The following is a 17,692-nucleotide window of genomic DNA, read 5'->3' as shown; positions in this document are numbered from 1 at the left end:
CAGGGTTCGCCAAGATAAACTTCGGGGTTCGTAACGAAGATAAAACAAATAAGAACAGTGTAAGGAAGCTAAAGTAGGTGTTAGAGGACGTATTATGCTCCAAAATTTTATGTCGATACTGTCATTTGGCCGTTTCTCCGCGGATAAATCGTTAAAATTAGAAAACCGCCTCTGCCTAATCGGCTATACCTCTGTTTCAGTTTCTTTCCGTCAGATGGCGAAACGATCGAACGCGGCGTTGCAGACGCCATCGAAACCAAGTGAACAAGTGCAACTGAATGCAGAGCCGTACTCTGCAACGCCGCGTTCGACCGTTTCGTCATCTGACGGAAAGAAGCTGAAACACAAGTATAGCCGTTTAGGCAGCGGCGTTTTTTTTTTTTCTTTCTTTTTTTTGTTTTCAAGATTTATTCGCAGAGAAACAGACCAAGCGTCATAATAGACATAAAATTTTGGGGCACAATACGTCCTCTAATATCTACTTCAGCTTATTATCTTCGCTACTTTATCTTCGTTACAAACCCCGAAGGTTTATCTTGGCGAACCCTGTACAACTCTGTCACGTGACAAACTCCTACCCCAGAGTTTCTTTTGGAGCACAGCCAATACGTCATATCTCGCAAGGGCTCACGGCAGCGTGTATTATAGTTTATCCCTTCTGTGCAACTGCTGCGACTCGTCATGAACAAACAGGTAATTGTGTCCTATGAACATTATTTTATTTCGCCACTGAAGCGCAACAAACACGTCTCGTTTAGAAGCCACGTAGCAGAAAACGTTGGAACGTCGCATAGTTAGGGTTCTTCATTTTCGGGTTTTATGATTTTTTTTTTTTTTCAAATTCAGGAGAAGGGAGGGGGCGGGGGAATCGGGTGCTAGTTGCATACAACAATTCGGGGAAAAATCGGGCGCTACGTCTTCCGTTTGATATGTCGTCGGGAAATTTTTCGGGTGAAACGAAAGGCATATTAAACGAGCCACTCCTGCGACTCTGGGACGAGAGACAAAAACTGGGGCAGTGAACACCGGCGGTTCCACAAAAAAAAGTCGTCCTTGACTCCTGCAGTAGGGTATTATAAAAGGAGGACAAACAGGTTGTCACAAACAGCTCTCTTTGCTCATATTATGATTCACTTTTCCGACGGTTTACTTAGAACAATAAGTTGAATTGACCACAAGGCGGGTTCCTTTACAACGAAACTCAGGGGACAGCAAAAAATAATCGCAGTAAAGGTATTTTCGTTAAAAAGGATGTCCATTATTGGACCTATAGGCTCCAGCGGGACCGCAAAAAAAATTTGCTGTAGTGGTATTTTCGTTAAAAAGGTGTTCGCTATAAAGGAGTTTGACTGTACCGGGTTTTACCTGAAATCCTGAAAACGTCTTGGGGGGGGGGGAGATTATCGTGAAAAATCGGGTTTAATCTGAAGACGAAGAACGCTACGCATAGTTTGTTTTTCTTTCGTTTACACATTTGGCTCATTATGCCAACGAGATTCGGAAACTGCTATTTATTCGTTGCAACTGCTTCGATGTACTTCCAACGTCTGACCCAACTTCACTGTCGCCAGCCTGTTCGGTTCACTTTTCTCCCCGTCGCGCGTTGTGTTTCTCAAAAGGATGCTGTGGGTCACGTCCGCCTTCCTGGTGATAATCTAGTCCGTATCAAATACATGTTGAAAGAAGGCGAAGTGAACTACGGCAGCATATAGCGCAGACATGATACAGCTCATATCTGAGTTAACTTGAACGCCATTCCGGTCTGCCCACCCCGGTGGTGCTTAGTGGTAGTAACGGCGGACGGCGTTTTGGTCGTCCACGTATTTACGGTTGAGTGGTGGACCCTCGTTGTGAAGGCGTTGGTTTCTGTTAGGCGCCGCCAGGGTGGCACTATTCCCGCTTCGCAGGATGCACTCTTAAAAATGAACTTCACCGCATAGCACGCTCCTAGCCAACAATAAACTCCAATTCTTGGGTGCTATGTGCCCTGATTTGCTCAAAATGGTAGGCGTACGCCTTTTTTGTGACACTTATGCTGTTCATAATTGTCACAAAAATTGCGTACGCCTCCCGTTTTCAGCAAATCAGGACAGATAACGATATCATTCGAGATGACGGTTGGCTAGGAGCGTGCTGTGCGGTGAAGTTCATTTCTAAGAGTGTGGGGCGGTGTTCAAGCTAACTTGTCAAATTTTCGCTGCATAGTACGCTAAAGGCCAACCATTCATTCTACACTCTTAAAAATGAACTTCGCTGCATAGCATGCTCCTAGCCAACCATAATCTCGAATGATATCGTTATCTGCCCTGATTTGTTGAAAACGGGAGGCGTACGCCTTTTTTGTGACAATTATGGACAGCATAAGTGTCACAAAAAAGGCGTACGCCTCCCCTTTTTAACAAATCAGGGCAGATGACGATATCATTCGAGATTATGGTTGGCTAGGAGCGTGCTATGCGGTGAAGTTCATTTTTAAGAGTGTAAAAACAGAGCTTCGCCGCATAGCACGCTGCGCGCCAACCATTGCCACGAATGATTGTGTGGTTGGCGTACAGAGTGCTCTGCGGTGAAGTTCTGTTTTTAGAGTGCAGAAGGTAAGTGACGAAAGTCCGACAATCCTCAGGCGAGTACGTCGCCGTAGGTGAAACACCGTGTATATTTTCACAGGTTGCGACTAAATCGTGTACGTGATACATGATACAACGTAGTACGTGATTGGAATTCGAGGAGAAAATCGGGTTTAACCCCAAAACAAGTTGTACCGCAATTACATTGCGCGTGCTGCGTACTGCATTGCTTGCGACATTCAAAATGCTTTGAGGAATTGCTCTTACATTGGTAGAGGATCAGGTGTGAAGGAAAGGGCAAGCGATTGCAAACGATTTTACATGACAGAAATGAAAACGGCGAGATGAAGGAACACACAGGGACGACAAAACACATTCTCAGCACAGATTTTACATCTCTTACATCGAGAAAAAAAAATCCGGTATGAAGAGCTGCTTGCGGGAAAGGCCATTCTACATACTCACGTACTTTATATATACGGTCCGACTTTCTCCAGTTAAAACCCGATTCTCCCTGATTATTCCCTCCCGAATTAGTTTAGGACAAATTCGGGTCAAACCCGATTTCTCCCCGAATGCTAGTTACATATCACGTTGTGTTGCGTATCGCGAGTACAATTTAGTGCGCACGCCTGATGTAAATATTACCTGAGTGTGAGAATGAACTACGTGAACCCGCCTATGTAACCTATGTTAAACGTCACAGCGCTGAACACACCGGCGAAAACATGCAGGCCAAACCGCATGGATCAAGTGCACGTCGTGAAACGGGGAATCCGGCGAGAGAAAAAAATCACGCTGTGTTGCCAGTGCGTGTACAATGTGCACTAACGCAAGACATAGTAAAACAGAAGAAAGATATTTCAGTGCGAGACAACAGAGGTTAAACGTTTGATATGGTTCAGCCAGGTGCACACAGGGCGCCGCTATCACAAAACGCTGAGTAACCAAGTGGCCTTGCAATTCCTTCCCATACGTTTTCAATACGTTCCTGTATTCCTTACTCCTGATATCCCAACAACGAGGGCCTTCCCTCAACCTCTCGTTATCTTGAAGTACAGTAAACGTTTTTGAGAGGCTGCCGTGTCATGTCAACCAACAACAACAACAATATAGATGATGACGATGAGATGGGGTGTTTCACCGCGGTGGTGCGTTACCCTACCCTACTGCACGTGAAACATTTTATGAGGATGATGAAGGAAGGATGAAAATACGAGAAAAAAATTACAGCGTCTGAAGAAATCTCTCTCTCTCTCTCTTATTTTTATCAGTATCAGGATGTACACGGACGATGAATGCGGTTGCGTGAAAGGGCGCACCTGCACGGCGAGACGAATGCGTGAAAGAGCGGGTCAGAACGGGACACGCCGAGAGTTTCTCGGCACGGACACACGGTCCGTGAACAAACGTGCATGTGTCAATAGCGGGTCCCTTTCTCGTTCATGAAAAACTCCGACGAGAAAAACGTTGGTGTGAAACCGGTCTTAATCTGTCAACGATCCCGTCCGGCCCATGTAACGTGCACCACAAGAAAAGGGAAGTTTGTATACAACGTTTGGTTTTCATGGATCGTACTGGCTTTTATGTGAAACGTGTCTATGAAATCACTGACTGGTTTGAGTTATGCGTGTCCTGTTGTGGGCCTCTGCTCCTCAAACTCAGGCATAAACCAGTTGGCTTGATTACTTTGCTCTCTCTTAAAAATAACACCCGATCTTTTTCCTCCCGAATACAGGAACGGCATTTAATCCGAATAAGTGGCATTCCTTATAATGGAACGCAGTATTTAAATAAAAATGAAGAAAAATAAGTACTGCGTTCGCACCGCGAATCAACTGGTGGCTATGAGCGGCGTGCAGACATGGACAGGTGGAGAGTGGACAGCAGGAATGAGTGGGGGAAAGGGGGTTAGTATGCGTCCTGGTCAGACTTCAAGGGAAGCTGTGCCGACATTCTTCGGGAAGGCCTGCCAGGAAACGCAGGGAAAACCCCGGACAGCACAGTCTGTTTAGGGAAGTGAACCCGCGGAGTGGAAAGCGGTCGTCCAACCACTATGCCACGCGAGCTGGCAATCAATCAATCAATCGATTGATTGGTCGGTAACCCCAAGCTGTGTGTATTCGTAAATGATTGATTGAATTGATCAATGCGATTTATGCGCGAGGGAAACCCGGAGAGTTACGCTTTTCCTCTTTTCGCAAGGCTCAAGAGGGTCGACAATACTGGATTGTCCCACCACTGGTCTCCATAATCCACTTCCAACTATGATTGGACACCGCTACGCCACGCCTCTTAAGAAGGAGAAAGAGGGAAGCGGAAACCCCAATTTACGCCTCCATCATACTCCTTTTCGGTTTCTCTGTTCTCTCCTTCTCAAGAGGCCAGATGCAGTTGTTTGCGGAGACCAATGGGAGGCAGTCCCGCGCGGTCGCGCTTGCTTGAGAAGGAGAAAAGAGGGGAAAGCGAAACATCTGGTTTTCCTTCCGATGCACGTGATGCCAGAAATCACCGGATATACGATCAATACTAGAAGGATCGCCAGAGCCGACCGAGATCCTTAGAGAACTGCTGGGGTCACGGAATGTGATGGAGACGAATTTTCCCTCAAACGGAACAGATGCGTTTTGCTCCGAGATGTGGAACGTGAGACCATTTGTTTACCGTTTAGAAGTTTGTGCATATTTTCACACCGTAGTGCACTTTGCGCTGCAAGACAGAGATGTCTACCATGGTACTTCCCGCGGTGGTTCCGAGTCCGACCCGCTGTAACCCCGAAGAACACGAACACATCAATTAACAACAACGAAAAAGTGATTGATTGTCTTACATATTCCAAACACCGGCAGATCCTGCTGCGTGCCTCCGCCTGACGACCCAGAAAAGCCTCTGCCGTAGCTGAAATAACGTACGCTCATGAAACCGGAAACAGGGGCGTCTCCCCCTATCACCCAAACTTTGTATTTCCCTTCGGAGAAAGACGCACATGCACCTGGTACGAATGCACTTGATAACCTGAGGTGAAACACAAGGCAAACTATACGTATAGATTGACAGCCTCAGTCTATTGCAGGGACCCTCAGCCATAACAGTGGCAGTGATAGGAGAATCAGGAGTCGGGAAAACCACCTTCATCGACGCACTAACAGCTGGTGAGGGCAAACAGACGGATGTCTTTTCTGCAGTAGGTAAGCCCCTGTCGGTGCACTAGTACAGGTGGGGACAAAAGTTTGCGGGAGACGCGAGCTCCGTACATTTTCTTCGTTGCGACACCGTAACGGCCGGCGGAAGCGGGCGAGTTCACTGCTTCGGAGGGGTGGAAGCGTTCGCTGTTAACGACACACAGTACTTAGTTCGGATGTCGCTTGGGTGTGTCTAGGAAGTGGAAGCTGCCGCTGTATGTCGCTAACAGCGCACCCTTCCACCGAAACAGTGAACTCACCTGGTTGCGCCAGCTACTGGGGTGGGGAGCCAGCCACCGAAGAAAAAGTATGCCGCTCGCGTGTTCCGTAAACTTTTGTCCGCACCTGTGTGTATGATCGAGAAGGATAGTAATAGAATATGGGCGAACTCACGTCACCCTAAAAGAATCAACAGGAACTTTGATGTCATTGTTAAAACTTTACATATTTCTTCTTAGGTACGAACTTACATCAAGGTGTATCAAACAGGTAGCGTAACTCCCTGCGTCTTCAGAATGACGCCATGATAAAGACCGTCAGCGCCATCCATCCGTTGCGCGGACTATTACGACTGTAAAGACGTCAGAGATGACGTCAGCAGTAGTATAATAAGCAGTGCATAATTAGTCATGTCGCGTTTACATTCGCGCACTTCGTTTTGTTGTATTCCCCTTTTCCTTATCCTGACCGAATCATATACTAATCAACCATTGCGAAAATACGAGACGAGAACAGAGAAAAATAAATCATATCAGGTTCAGTGACACATGTCAATTTGAAATACAGGGTGTATGCCATAAAAGGTCAGTCACATTTGCGCGCGTGGCGCGATACCTACTTGACAGACAGACTTCCGCTGCCGTAGAGTGAAGAAGTTACGGCAGGAAGCCCTACAAAAAAATCGTCGATATCAGGCACTGCGTAACAAAATAAATACGGCCACGCAAACTTTCGTCTTCCATTTCCTATGCGCTATACCGACGTAAACACGCCAGTCTGTCGATAGTTGTTTGTAGCTTCCGCATCGGGCGCTAGTGACGTTGAATCCACAGGTGTACCCTCCTGAACCGTCAACTGGCGTACAGCAAGGCACAAAGGATACAAAATACGACAGAAACAAATGGAACACGAACAGATATAATAACAGGAATAATAGAGTCCAATGAAACTGTATAGAGACACAAAATGAATGAAATAAAAACGTTAGAAAGGCGGCTAAAAGTGTCGTTCTCGCAACAAAGCAATCGCAAACAGACTGTCGTCTGCTAAGAGAAGAAGCAGAAATGTTTCGCTAGGAAGCGGCATACGAGCCGCAACATGTGCAGAAAACATCTAAAACAAATCGTATCAAGCTTCGTTAAACGTAAATTTCAATGAGTACCACGGTTACGTACCGTGCATAACAGAAATATGCGCCCACATGAGTTTGTTTCGGATTCAACGTCACTAGCGCCCCATGCGGAAGCTACAAACAACTATCAACAGACTGGCGTGTTTACGTCGGTATAGCGCATAGGAAATGCATGAAGACGAAAGTTTGCGTGGCCATATCTATTTTGTTACGCAGTGCCTGATATCGACGATTTTTTTTGTAGGGTTTCCTGCCGTAACTTCTTCACTCTGCGGCAGCGGAAGTCTGTCAAGCAGGTATCGCGCCACGCGCGAAAATGTGACTGACCTTTTATAGCATACACCCTGTACATGAAGCTATTACAGATTTTGACAACTCCAGACAGAAGGGTATCGTGATGACGACACAGAGATTAGGAAGGTTCACTTAAAGGGAGACTACGCAAGGATTCGGAAAAAATTAGGTGAGCATCATATCGAACACGAACCAGTCCCTCGATACCGGGTACAACATTCTCACTCATTTTGCGCGAATACTTAATTCGTAAATGATGACATACTGATGGCATACCGAAACCGAAATGCGAAGCGCAGAGAACAGAGTTCCATACTACGGCGGTTCGTCCGGAGAAGGAAACCGTAACGTCACCCAGCATTGTCGTGTGCTTCGAAGCCTGCATTCTCCCTTGCCGGATGCCGGATGATGTCAGTGGTGCGTTGATATCAGCGCCCTCTGGCTTCACAGAGGCGAAACGCTCGCTTCGTAATAAATGCGTTTGAATAAAATCGGCGCAGTTTTGGAACGAGATCTTTCGTACACATGTTCCTGACATCCGAAAGGTTATGGATATACCACAATCTTTGTGGTGATTTTGTTGCGGAGTTCATTTCTCGCCTAGAGCTAAATGTAAAACATCACGTCGTCGTTGCACAGCTGATCCCTGCTAGTGCTCACGCCGTCATGGCCGGTCTCGCCATGACGAAAACTTTTTCTGTTTTTCGCGGGGCCGGCAACGGGGGATGCATTGCATTCATATGTTGTCACGTGTTAATATTGGTCTACAGCTCCGCGATGTGGCCGTCGCTTCCTGTTTAACCCCAAAAAGTGTACTAAATCCATATTACAATGCACGGACATATGGGACGGATACGGACAGAGATGCACGGATAAACAAGCCTATACTGTGAAACATGCGCAGGGGAGCAGGATAGGGAAACGTACCTGGGAGGAGGAGGAGTTTGTATATGTGTACGAAATTACGTATAAGCTATTAGTACACACAAAAACCATGCGCACGTCGTAAATATTTTTTGTTTATGGTCCTACCTCTACTACCAACACCTAGGATCGCTCGCACCTCATGTTGATAGCCTTGCCGATGGGTCTGATTTGGCATTCCCGCTAGCTTTCGCTACCACTTTACAGTTACCTTACTCACACCACTTAGGACCGGTTTCACCAACGCCGATTAACGTTTGAACCGAGATCAACAGCCCCTTAAAGGAGCATGGAAGTGACATTTAACATGGCTCCTGACCCTGCTTCATCTGTCCACAAGGAGTCACCACGCAAAATAGTTTCGCTCTGTGACGTATTGTCAATAAAATTTGCGCAATAATTCAATCAATGTCAATGTCAATGTGTAATGTCAATAAAAAATGCGCAATCTGCGCAATAAAATTTACAAAAGACAGTCGGAGAAAGCAGTCACGGATGAGAGACACGAGCCTCGTGTGACGTGGAAACTGCTCAGTGCCTTTTTTTTTTTTCTTTGTCTTCTTGGCGCACGCGCCGCTTATACATGCTGTGCCGTTTGGCATGAACTGATCACGTGCCGGAGCCCGTGGTACGTCACGACGTCTTCTCGTTCTCCGATGCACACTTTGCACGTCGCACGATGCACACTTTGCACACTGCACTCATCGTTCTTTCGCAGGAGCTCATCTTATTCGTTGCAGAAGACGCCGCAGCGAAAAAAGAAAAAAAAAATTGGGGTGACTTCCATGCTCCTTTAACTTGAATTTAACGCCTTCACCTTCAGCACTCGGTGTTACTTTCAAGTCTTGGCAACCTTTGATCTCTGCTTAACGTTAACCAACGTTAGTGAAACCGGACTTTAGTGCCCTCGGGAAGACTGGTGGCAGAAAATACTACTGGCAGCCGTTAAAACGTTTGCGCGACGCTTCGTCACAAGCCATGCCAAATAAATGTTGATTGATTGATTGATTGATGTGTTTAATGGCACAAAGGCAACAAAGGCCATAGAGCGCCAAAACCATGGTGAGCGTGTCGGAGATGATTATGGGAAAGATGATGTGAGAGAGAGTGTGTGGTAGTTAAAATCTATCTACAGGTATGAGCGATGAGATTGACGAGGATAAGAGAGAGAAGAGGATGACGACAACAAGCAAGCTAGTGTGACAATGTGTGACAAAAGTGTGACAATGAGATATTTACATGAGGAGTTCGGTGATATTGGATAAAAGCGGAGCAATGCTTATCATCTACATCTGACTAAGAAACCCACATGTGGTCAGAAATGTGAAAGACATTTACATACTTGTATCGGTCACGAACCAGCAAGTTTTTTGGCAGGGAGGGCGACATACCCGTAGTACACGCCAGTCACGTAACGCGAGAGAGGTCACGTGCTTTACAACTACCACAGGGAGCAATGCGCAGCACCGTGCATAACACTGTCAGAGTTAGCGTTGTGCGCATGCAACGTGGTCTTGCTTCCGTACTCGGCAGTCCGTGTGTATACAGTTAGTGCCTACTTCGGCACAGTCTAGGAAGCCATTTTCAACTTTGATTTCCTAAGGACCCACGCGTGTGATTCGGATTGAAATTGTGACTTCAGAGTCCGGATGCTCAGGAGTACGCTACTGATTTTATGATATTGCGTCTCAGCTGCTTTGCGGTATACCGATAGAACTACATATTTTGCAAGGCGCTAAGTGATGCCTAAAGCGCGGACCCCATAACAAGCGACACGCGACGCGCTGCAGAATTTGTCGCTGTCGCGTCTGGTCATGGCGCGACTTCCTGGTCCATTTGAGCAGCGACATTTCGTCACCGGGAAATGATGTTTTTGGAGAAGCAATGCTTATTTTATTCGAGCTAAGTTGTAAATTGCCATAAATATACCAAAAATAGTATTTCATTCGTCAAAACGAGGAGAAATTGTAATGAAGTTGCTATGTAATATTCGCCGTAACGCAGTGGCGCTGCGGTTGAAGTACCCAACGCCCCGCAAACTTCGTCTGCTAGTTTTGTTGGTTGCCCTCTCCACCCTCTCCCTTGCCCACGCGTTCAGTTCTTGTTTCACGCCGCCAAATCTAGCTGGTTTTGTCAAACAACAGGCAACGAACTCAGCGACATGCTACAAATATCTACTGGGAGTAGATGCAGAAATATTGAGCCGCGACAAAGCTTTTTTGACGCTCGTGTGGCGGCAGTGACGTCGATTTTGTCGCTTCTCGCGTGTATCTGCCGCGTGTCGCTTGTTATGGGATTCGGGCTTAATGTATGCAGAATATAAACGAAAGCTGCTCGCACTAATTTAGTACCTATGTGCAGGAGTGGTCGTGAGGAAGCGAAGTATCCTAATCGGACGTGGCCTGGTCAGGTTGACCTTCTGGGACATAGCCGGGTGTGCCAGGTATGTATTCTCACGTTTACTACGATTATCTGCCTTTTGCAGGGAGCTCAAATTTTCTGTTACAACCGAAATATTGCCTTGTAATGCAACAATATGCAACCAAAAATATTGTATTCCGCAATATTTTCCGCACCTACGAAGATGGTTTCCTCACATTGTTAACTATTGCGGTGATGTTTTCAAAACTGCGACTCTAGAAATTCTCCTCTAGACAGCGTTGCTTTCCAGCGCGAAATATGTAGCGCATTCATCGATTATGAGTGAACCCACTGCGTTTTCTTGGACCACACTTTAAAAATGAACTTCACCACATAGCACGTTCCTAGATAGCCATAATCTCGAATGATATCGTTACCTGCCCTGATTTGTTGAAAATGGGAGGCGTACGCCTTTTCTGTGACAATTATGAACAGCATAAGTGTCACAGAAAAGGCGTACCTGAAAAGGTGTATTCGAGATGATGGTTGGCTAAGAGCGTGCTATGCGGTGAAGTTCATTTTTAAGAGTGTAGAGCGCCAAAACTATGGTGAGTGGTGGTCTGAGATGATTATGGGAGAGATGATGTGAGAGTGATGTGAGATGTTTAACATCTACATCTGACTAAGTAACCCAGACATGGTCAAAAATTGGATGACATTATCAAACGGCACAAGAGGAGTGTCACCCAGGGCTGGGTGGAGTGGGACATGGTATCTGTAGAATGCGGTGAAATACTGTTGGCGTTGGTGTTCGAAATGAGGGCAGGATGCCAACACGTGCAAGACAGTCAAGCTGTCACCGCAGTGCGCGCAAGCTGGCGGATCCTCACCTCTCAGAGTAGGTGGTGATGCGTGGTGCGTGCTACACTCTTAAAAATGAACTTCACCACATACACTCTTAGAAATGAACTTCACCGTACAGCACGCTCCTAGCCAACTATCATCCCGAATGATATCGTTATCTGCGCTGATTTGTTGAAAACGGGAGGCGTACGCCTTTTTGTGACACCTATGTTGTTCATAATTGTCACAAAAAAAGGCGTACGCCTCCCGTTTTCAACAAATCAAAGCAGATAACGATATCATTTGAGATGATGGTTGGCTAGGGACATGCTATGCGGTGAAGTTCATTTCTAAGAGTCTATGTGGTGAAGTGTAGTTTTAAGAGTGCAGGGTATGTCGCTACGTAGGACCTGTACTCATTGGCTGCTTTGAGATCACGTGTGTTGTGATAACGCCGAAATGTTACTTATATAGGGGATAGCAAACGTGGCCACAAAATGTGGAAAAACTCGTTCGCAGTGACGAAAGAGAGAGAGAGCGACAAGGCGAAGCTGAAGGACTAGCAACAACATCAGCATTACACAGAGCAGACAGACGACAGTACAGAGCTCGAACACCACAGAATCGCATGTAAGCAAATGAACGTCTTTGCTTTTTGTTAACTTGTACGCTGCTGTGTTCTCTAGGGAAGCGGTTGCGGTCAGACAGGTAGGCGTGTGATTTTCAGGTGGAATTTAAATTATACGCTTTCTAGCGTGGATATAAAACCGCCACGAGAGAGGGCACGCTTGCAGATGTCACACCGTGGACGTCCCGAGGCCACTCATGACGGCGCAAGCAGTTGTCGGCGGAGTAAATTCTCCGGTTCAAGCGTTAAGTGTGTCTGTGTACGAGCGAGACTTTACACCAACGCAAAGCGCGTTTGTCCAAAATGGGACAAGCTAAGCGGGCGATGCAAGACGGATGCAAGACGCAGACTGCAGCGAGCTATGCAGTCCACCAGCACATCTGAGCCCCAACTCCAGGAGATTGTGCTTACCAGCAACTAAGTTAACGGTCCTCCCTTTCCCCTCCATTCCACTACCCTCTCCCCCCGCGCAACCTGCCACCAGCCTAGGCTGCAGGTCGCTCGTCTGCCCAACGTTCTTCTTTATCAGGCTTTATCTCTATGATCTTGAGCGATCGAGCACGCTCTCTCTCTCTCTCTGTGTGTGTGTGTGTTTGTCCACCCCTCGCCCACTTTCCCGTGAGCATTTCCTCCTTTCCCTCTATTCTACCTCCTCTCCCTCAGCCTGTATTTTTCACTACGAAAGGTGGCAACCCTAGTTCCAGTTCCAACTCGTCGCCCGCCGCTGTCGTTTCGGTGCCATTGTAAAGGATGTAAGGGTACCTTCCGACTTGGGGTTCCTAGCGCTTTGCTAGGGGAACGACAGAAGAGAGAGAGAGAGATTATGGGTTTAATGGCACAAACGCAACAAAGGCCATAGATCGCCAAAACTATGTGAGTGTGTGGGAGAAGAGAGAGCCGACTCACAAATGTATGATGGTAACTAAAAGGTTTAATAAGAACAGTGAGTACGTAAACTCAAGAGTACCATGCGACAAAGTGTCCAAGGCTCCAAAAGTCCTAGTCGCTGATACGAGACGTCCATTTCAGTCTCTTTTAACAGCACCGACTGCCCCGTCCGCAAAAAAAAAAAAAAAGGAAAAGGAAAAAAAGGCATTGGTAATGCTATATAGTGCGTATTACAAATAAGGTTCTTTGTCTTCCTGTATGTGTAGCGACATGTTGCACGTGCCGCAGGGTTCCTTCGACGTGCGCCGGAAATATCCGACATACGGTGCTGGAAGGAATGTCCGCGAAGGAACTCCGCGACATTGCTATACCATCCTAGGCCGGGATCGGATCCGCATCACGTTGGATGTCTTGCTTCCCGTCGCCTCGCGCTCTAATTCGTCTTCCTCTTTTTTTTTTTTTTTTTTTTGCCTGCATAAGGATGACACCACACCCTGACGAGCGCGAACAGACTATTTCGCATGCTTTTCCACGTAAACCTTTCACGTCACATGACCCTCTCTCCGATGCCGCTGCGCGAACCGAACCACGCACGCAGGCGGCGTATCTTCTCGTTTGCTCTTCATTTCTATACCCGCTCTGTGCCATTTCGATCCCTTCTTCTCGTCGTCAAAACTCACTTTTCGTCTTGCCTCACGGTGTAAAACGGCCTTTATCTCAACGATGGCAAAGGGCAAACTTTCCTCTAATGTTTGCGCTTTCTTTGACTCCTATAATTACAGGACGGGGTACCTACAAAATGTAGATGTCAAGAAAGTAGACGGCTTCATCCTCATGTACGGGGTCTACAGATGGGACACCTTCGGCGCCCTCCTGGATTCTGTCGACGCCCTGCAGGTGAGGGCGCCATTTTTGCCCGGCTTCGACGGATCATTTTGAATGGGGATGTGCCGGAGAACCGTGCTTCCGTTTCCCACTGCATGTCACGGCGATCTTGACCAGCGGCCGTAACGTTTGTAAACGGAGCGACTGCCGTTCAATGCGCCGTTTTGTAACGTCTTTCGATATATACCCGTAATTTTTATCCAACAGGCTTGCGGTTTAGCCGGTCGGCTTGCGCATGTCGCCCCGTACGGGACGACCTGGACATCCCCGCTGAAATACCCGATCTCGAGATTTACGTTCTCGAACCAAGGAAAATAAAAGAGAATATGCTCGATTGCTTCGTATGATGACATGCCGTTTTTAAAAACACGTCATCACTATTTAACTACTCAAATTCACGGGTTTTCGATGTCTGTCCAAGTCGGTTTAGAGAACCAAAGTCACATGTCAGCGCTGGGAGTGCGCACACGACGGAGCAGCATGGCTGGTTAGTTGTCGTCATTATTAGGTTCGTCCAAGTTCTGCGTTTGCATTCCGATGTCCAGGTTAGTCTAAGTTCGCCGTTGGCAGTTTCCTGCGCGTCGCGACTGCGCATTTTGTGGTCAGACAGCATTCATTTACAGTAGTTCATTTTGCAACGGAGATTTCGATCACTCTATTTCGAGGTCCACCCCCTCGTACTGCTGACCATTCACAGCGATGTGATGACGACCCTGCGACGCACGGAGGATCAGCAGGAGTGAACTATACTACTTGGCGTCAGAAGCACAACAACAACTTTATTTTCGGCCTTGGAGAGTGGGGAGTTTCATCGCAACAGGCGATACTCTACCCCATTGCTGGGTGGAATGGGGGGAATAAAATAACGAGCCCCCGTAGTGAGGGCAATGAAGAAGAATGTGCTCCAGATCCTCAAGAGCACCACAGTGGCAGCAGGTGGGAGAATCAATTTGTCTCAAGCGGTAACGCCACTGAGCTGTAAAGGCCACATCGAGGCGCCTTCGGTGGATTAATGCAGCATCCTGACGAGATGTGTTTCGTGGCATGCGGAAGCACCGTGGCATCAGAAGCACCGTGCAGCTTACACAAGCACAATACGTTCATCCAATGATTTTGTGCTGACAAGGAAATGTGGGCCAGCGCGAGAACAGAACATGGGATGGGATGGGATTATGGGTTTAATGGCACAAAGGCAGGAGAACAGAACAGAACAGAACATAAGCAAGATCGCATGACTCCAAGATAACATTTCCCGTGAAGTGGGGTCAGGACAAGATGGAGATTTCGCCACAAATGACCGCCTTGGCGAGACTACAACATTGGAAGCACGTATCACCCCTGTGATATCCCGTGGATAAATTGCAGTCAGGTAGCCATATTTGGCTCCTTTGCGCTAAATTGGCTACTTCTAGACTGTCGTGGCGCCGAAATTTGGGCGGTGGTGACTCGGCTGTTTTCTGGCTACTCTGCGGGTACTCCTTGTTGCTACATTTGAGAATTCCGTGTATGCCGAAAAAAGGGATATAGTTTTGATCGTGGCGACATGTCTAATGTTCCAAGTATATACATACATTGACGATCGACCTTCTCTCACCCGGTATGATGTCCTTCGGACTGTTTTGTATCTATCCTGCGCTCCTCATGATCATGTATCTCTCGCAACGTAATTATACAAATTATAACAAAGTCTCTGTTAGGCTGCGGCCACTAGGCTGGCTAGGTCTTTTTTTTTTCTTTTTTTTTTCTAGGACGTTTTTCTCTCTCTGATATCGCGCGTGCTTCAAAAATCCGACCCGAATATTTTGCTGATTGGTCAATGTGTATCATATGTCTTCTAGCGCAACTGGCAGTTAGCACTCCTCTTTCCTCTCTTGGCCGCTCTTTCACCACCGTATTCATGGTGCAAATACCTTAGACGACCTCAGCTGATTCCATGTGGCATTGTGATACCATGCCTACACACCACTGGATATACGATTGGCTACTTCTACTACTTTCTCTTAGTCCCTCCATCCAGTTTGTTTTGTTCAGACACACGTCAGCACAGTTCCCTTAGAAGTCTGCCCAGGACGCACATTCTCCCAGGGCGTCAGTCGTGACGTTGCCCACCTCTGTGGGGCCGACAACGGCGAGCGCTTTCACCATCACCACCACCACCGTCTGCTATTTTCTCTGTGCGTTTTGGCGGCTTTTCGGGATTTTGACCTGTCAATCCTGCCTGCAGATTCCTGCGGGTGCTGGTCCCGATCCCCGAATATTGCGCGGCTGGCAGATCGGACGCGGGTGTCACTTTTACAGCAACACGGGTAGCGGGTTGGGCACTGCTAGGAGATCTCAAAAAAAGAAAAAGGAATAGAAAATATTTAATAAGTCATCCAAGATGGCCGTTCTTGCTTCGTAACGCCGTTGTGACGATCAAAGAGACGGCGCGCACTGTTATTTTGAAACGGTCTCTAGAGCTCACGTCACCCCCGAGGGCCATAGAACATGTTCGCAGGGTTTCTTTGTGCTGGGAAGGGTGACCCTTGCTCTTCTTTGACAGCGTTGCTTCACCCAAGTAGCGGACCTGTGTAGAATGGCGCATCACTCTAGGTAAAAGAAAGACGTGGCAATTAGAATGTTCTTGGAATGCAGTGTCTGGAGCACGTATGTTTTGGTTTGGCATATAGTGACTCGCCCTGACTGTGGCGTGGTACAAGAGATGTTGTATAAACCCTGGGTGACGTTAAGTGGGGACACACGGAGAGTAGAGACAGTCGGATAGTAAGTCAGTCGGAGTTGCTGTCAAGGCCCATTTTAGACCTGAGAGCTGGCCGCCCTGGTCCCCTTCCACCAGTGCTGACGTAACTAACGACGCCCTCGGAAACCAGTTAAAGTCACATCGCCACCGCTTCCCAAGCACCTAACACTTCCCAAGCACTTCAGCAGAAGCAGAAGACACTTCCCAAGCACCTAACTCATCAGAGACAGCCTTTGGGCATCAGTTACAGCTGACCGCCTGAGTTTCTTCTCGCCTCTCGATAGGATCTTGGGGGAAAAAAGAGCACGAGTTGCGGGGTGGATGTTGATTTACTGCGCTGGCTGCGAGCAGGATGTGGGTCAAATATTTCACACGGGACATACCACGTAGGCTGCCACACTATACCTTTTTGCTTTCTCACGCAGTGCAAGGTCACAAAGCTCTCATTTTCAGGAACATCTAGGAGGGAAGCCCGCTCTAATTGTTGGGAACAAATTTCGCAACCGTGCCGCTGACGAAGCAGAAGTTAGTCAGTGTAATGGAAAAGTACTAGCTGAGGTAAGCACTCTAAGGTACGTTCCCATACACGTAGTGTACTTGCAACTACCTCCCATCTTGGAGAAGCGTGTCCGCACGCACACTCATTAATCCTGTGTACCTTCGTTACCTGTTGGCGCGGACAACATAAAATTGTCTTGTGGTCATTTTGGACGGTGGTCTAAGGATTTGAGAAACAGAACTGTGGAATTTACCGAGAAAAAGAAAACGGTGTTTTCTTGCAGGATTTGAGAGCGCACTTCTTCGAGATTGATGCTCTCGACGGAAACAAGGTGCGAGAAGCAGTGCAGAACTGGACAAAGTAAGTTCTACCATTAGGAAGAACAACCGACGTTGGAGAGTGGGGAGGTTCATCGCCAGAGGCGATAGTGTACCCCATTGCTGGTGGGAATATGGGGGGGGGGATAAAATAACGAGCCCCTTCACAATAACGATCGAAGTCCGATGGTGTTCAGAAATGTCAAAAGAGCT

At 47.4% G+C, this 17,692-nt stretch overlaps 1 protein-coding gene across 2 annotated transcripts in view; it reads left to right on the top strand.

The window, feature by feature from the left end:
* The first annotated feature begins 412 nt into the window (after positions 1–412).
* The window catches only part of LOC135368194 (uncharacterized), a 41,021-nt gene continuing 23,741 nt past the window's right edge, over positions 413–17,692 (top strand). The window contains exons 1-7 of one of the 2 annotated variants that reach the window (XM_064601326.1): positions 413–693; positions 5,641–5,755; positions 10,680–10,761; positions 12,042–12,152; positions 13,821–13,935; positions 17,117–17,221; positions 17,446–17,522. In XM_064601326.1, the coding sequence (XP_064457396.1) occupies positions 682–693; positions 5,641–5,755; positions 10,680–10,761; positions 12,042–12,152; positions 13,821–13,935; positions 17,117–17,221; positions 17,446–17,522 (617 nt within the window). In that variant the 5' untranslated portion in view covers positions 413–681. The remainder of the gene's footprint in view (positions 694–5,640; positions 5,756–10,679; positions 10,762–12,041; positions 12,153–13,820; positions 13,936–17,116; positions 17,222–17,445; positions 17,523–17,692) is intronic. The other variant, XM_064601327.1, reaches the window with a different exon arrangement.

This window comes from Ornithodoros turicata, chromosome 9, assembly GCF_037126465.1.
Source record: "Ornithodoros turicata isolate Travis chromosome 9, ASM3712646v1, whole genome shotgun sequence".
In the NCBI taxonomy this organism is placed as follows: Eukaryota; Metazoa; Arthropoda; class Arachnida; order Ixodida; family Argasidae; genus Ornithodoros; species Ornithodoros turicata.
This window is presented reverse-complemented; position numbering and strand designations above follow the sequence as displayed.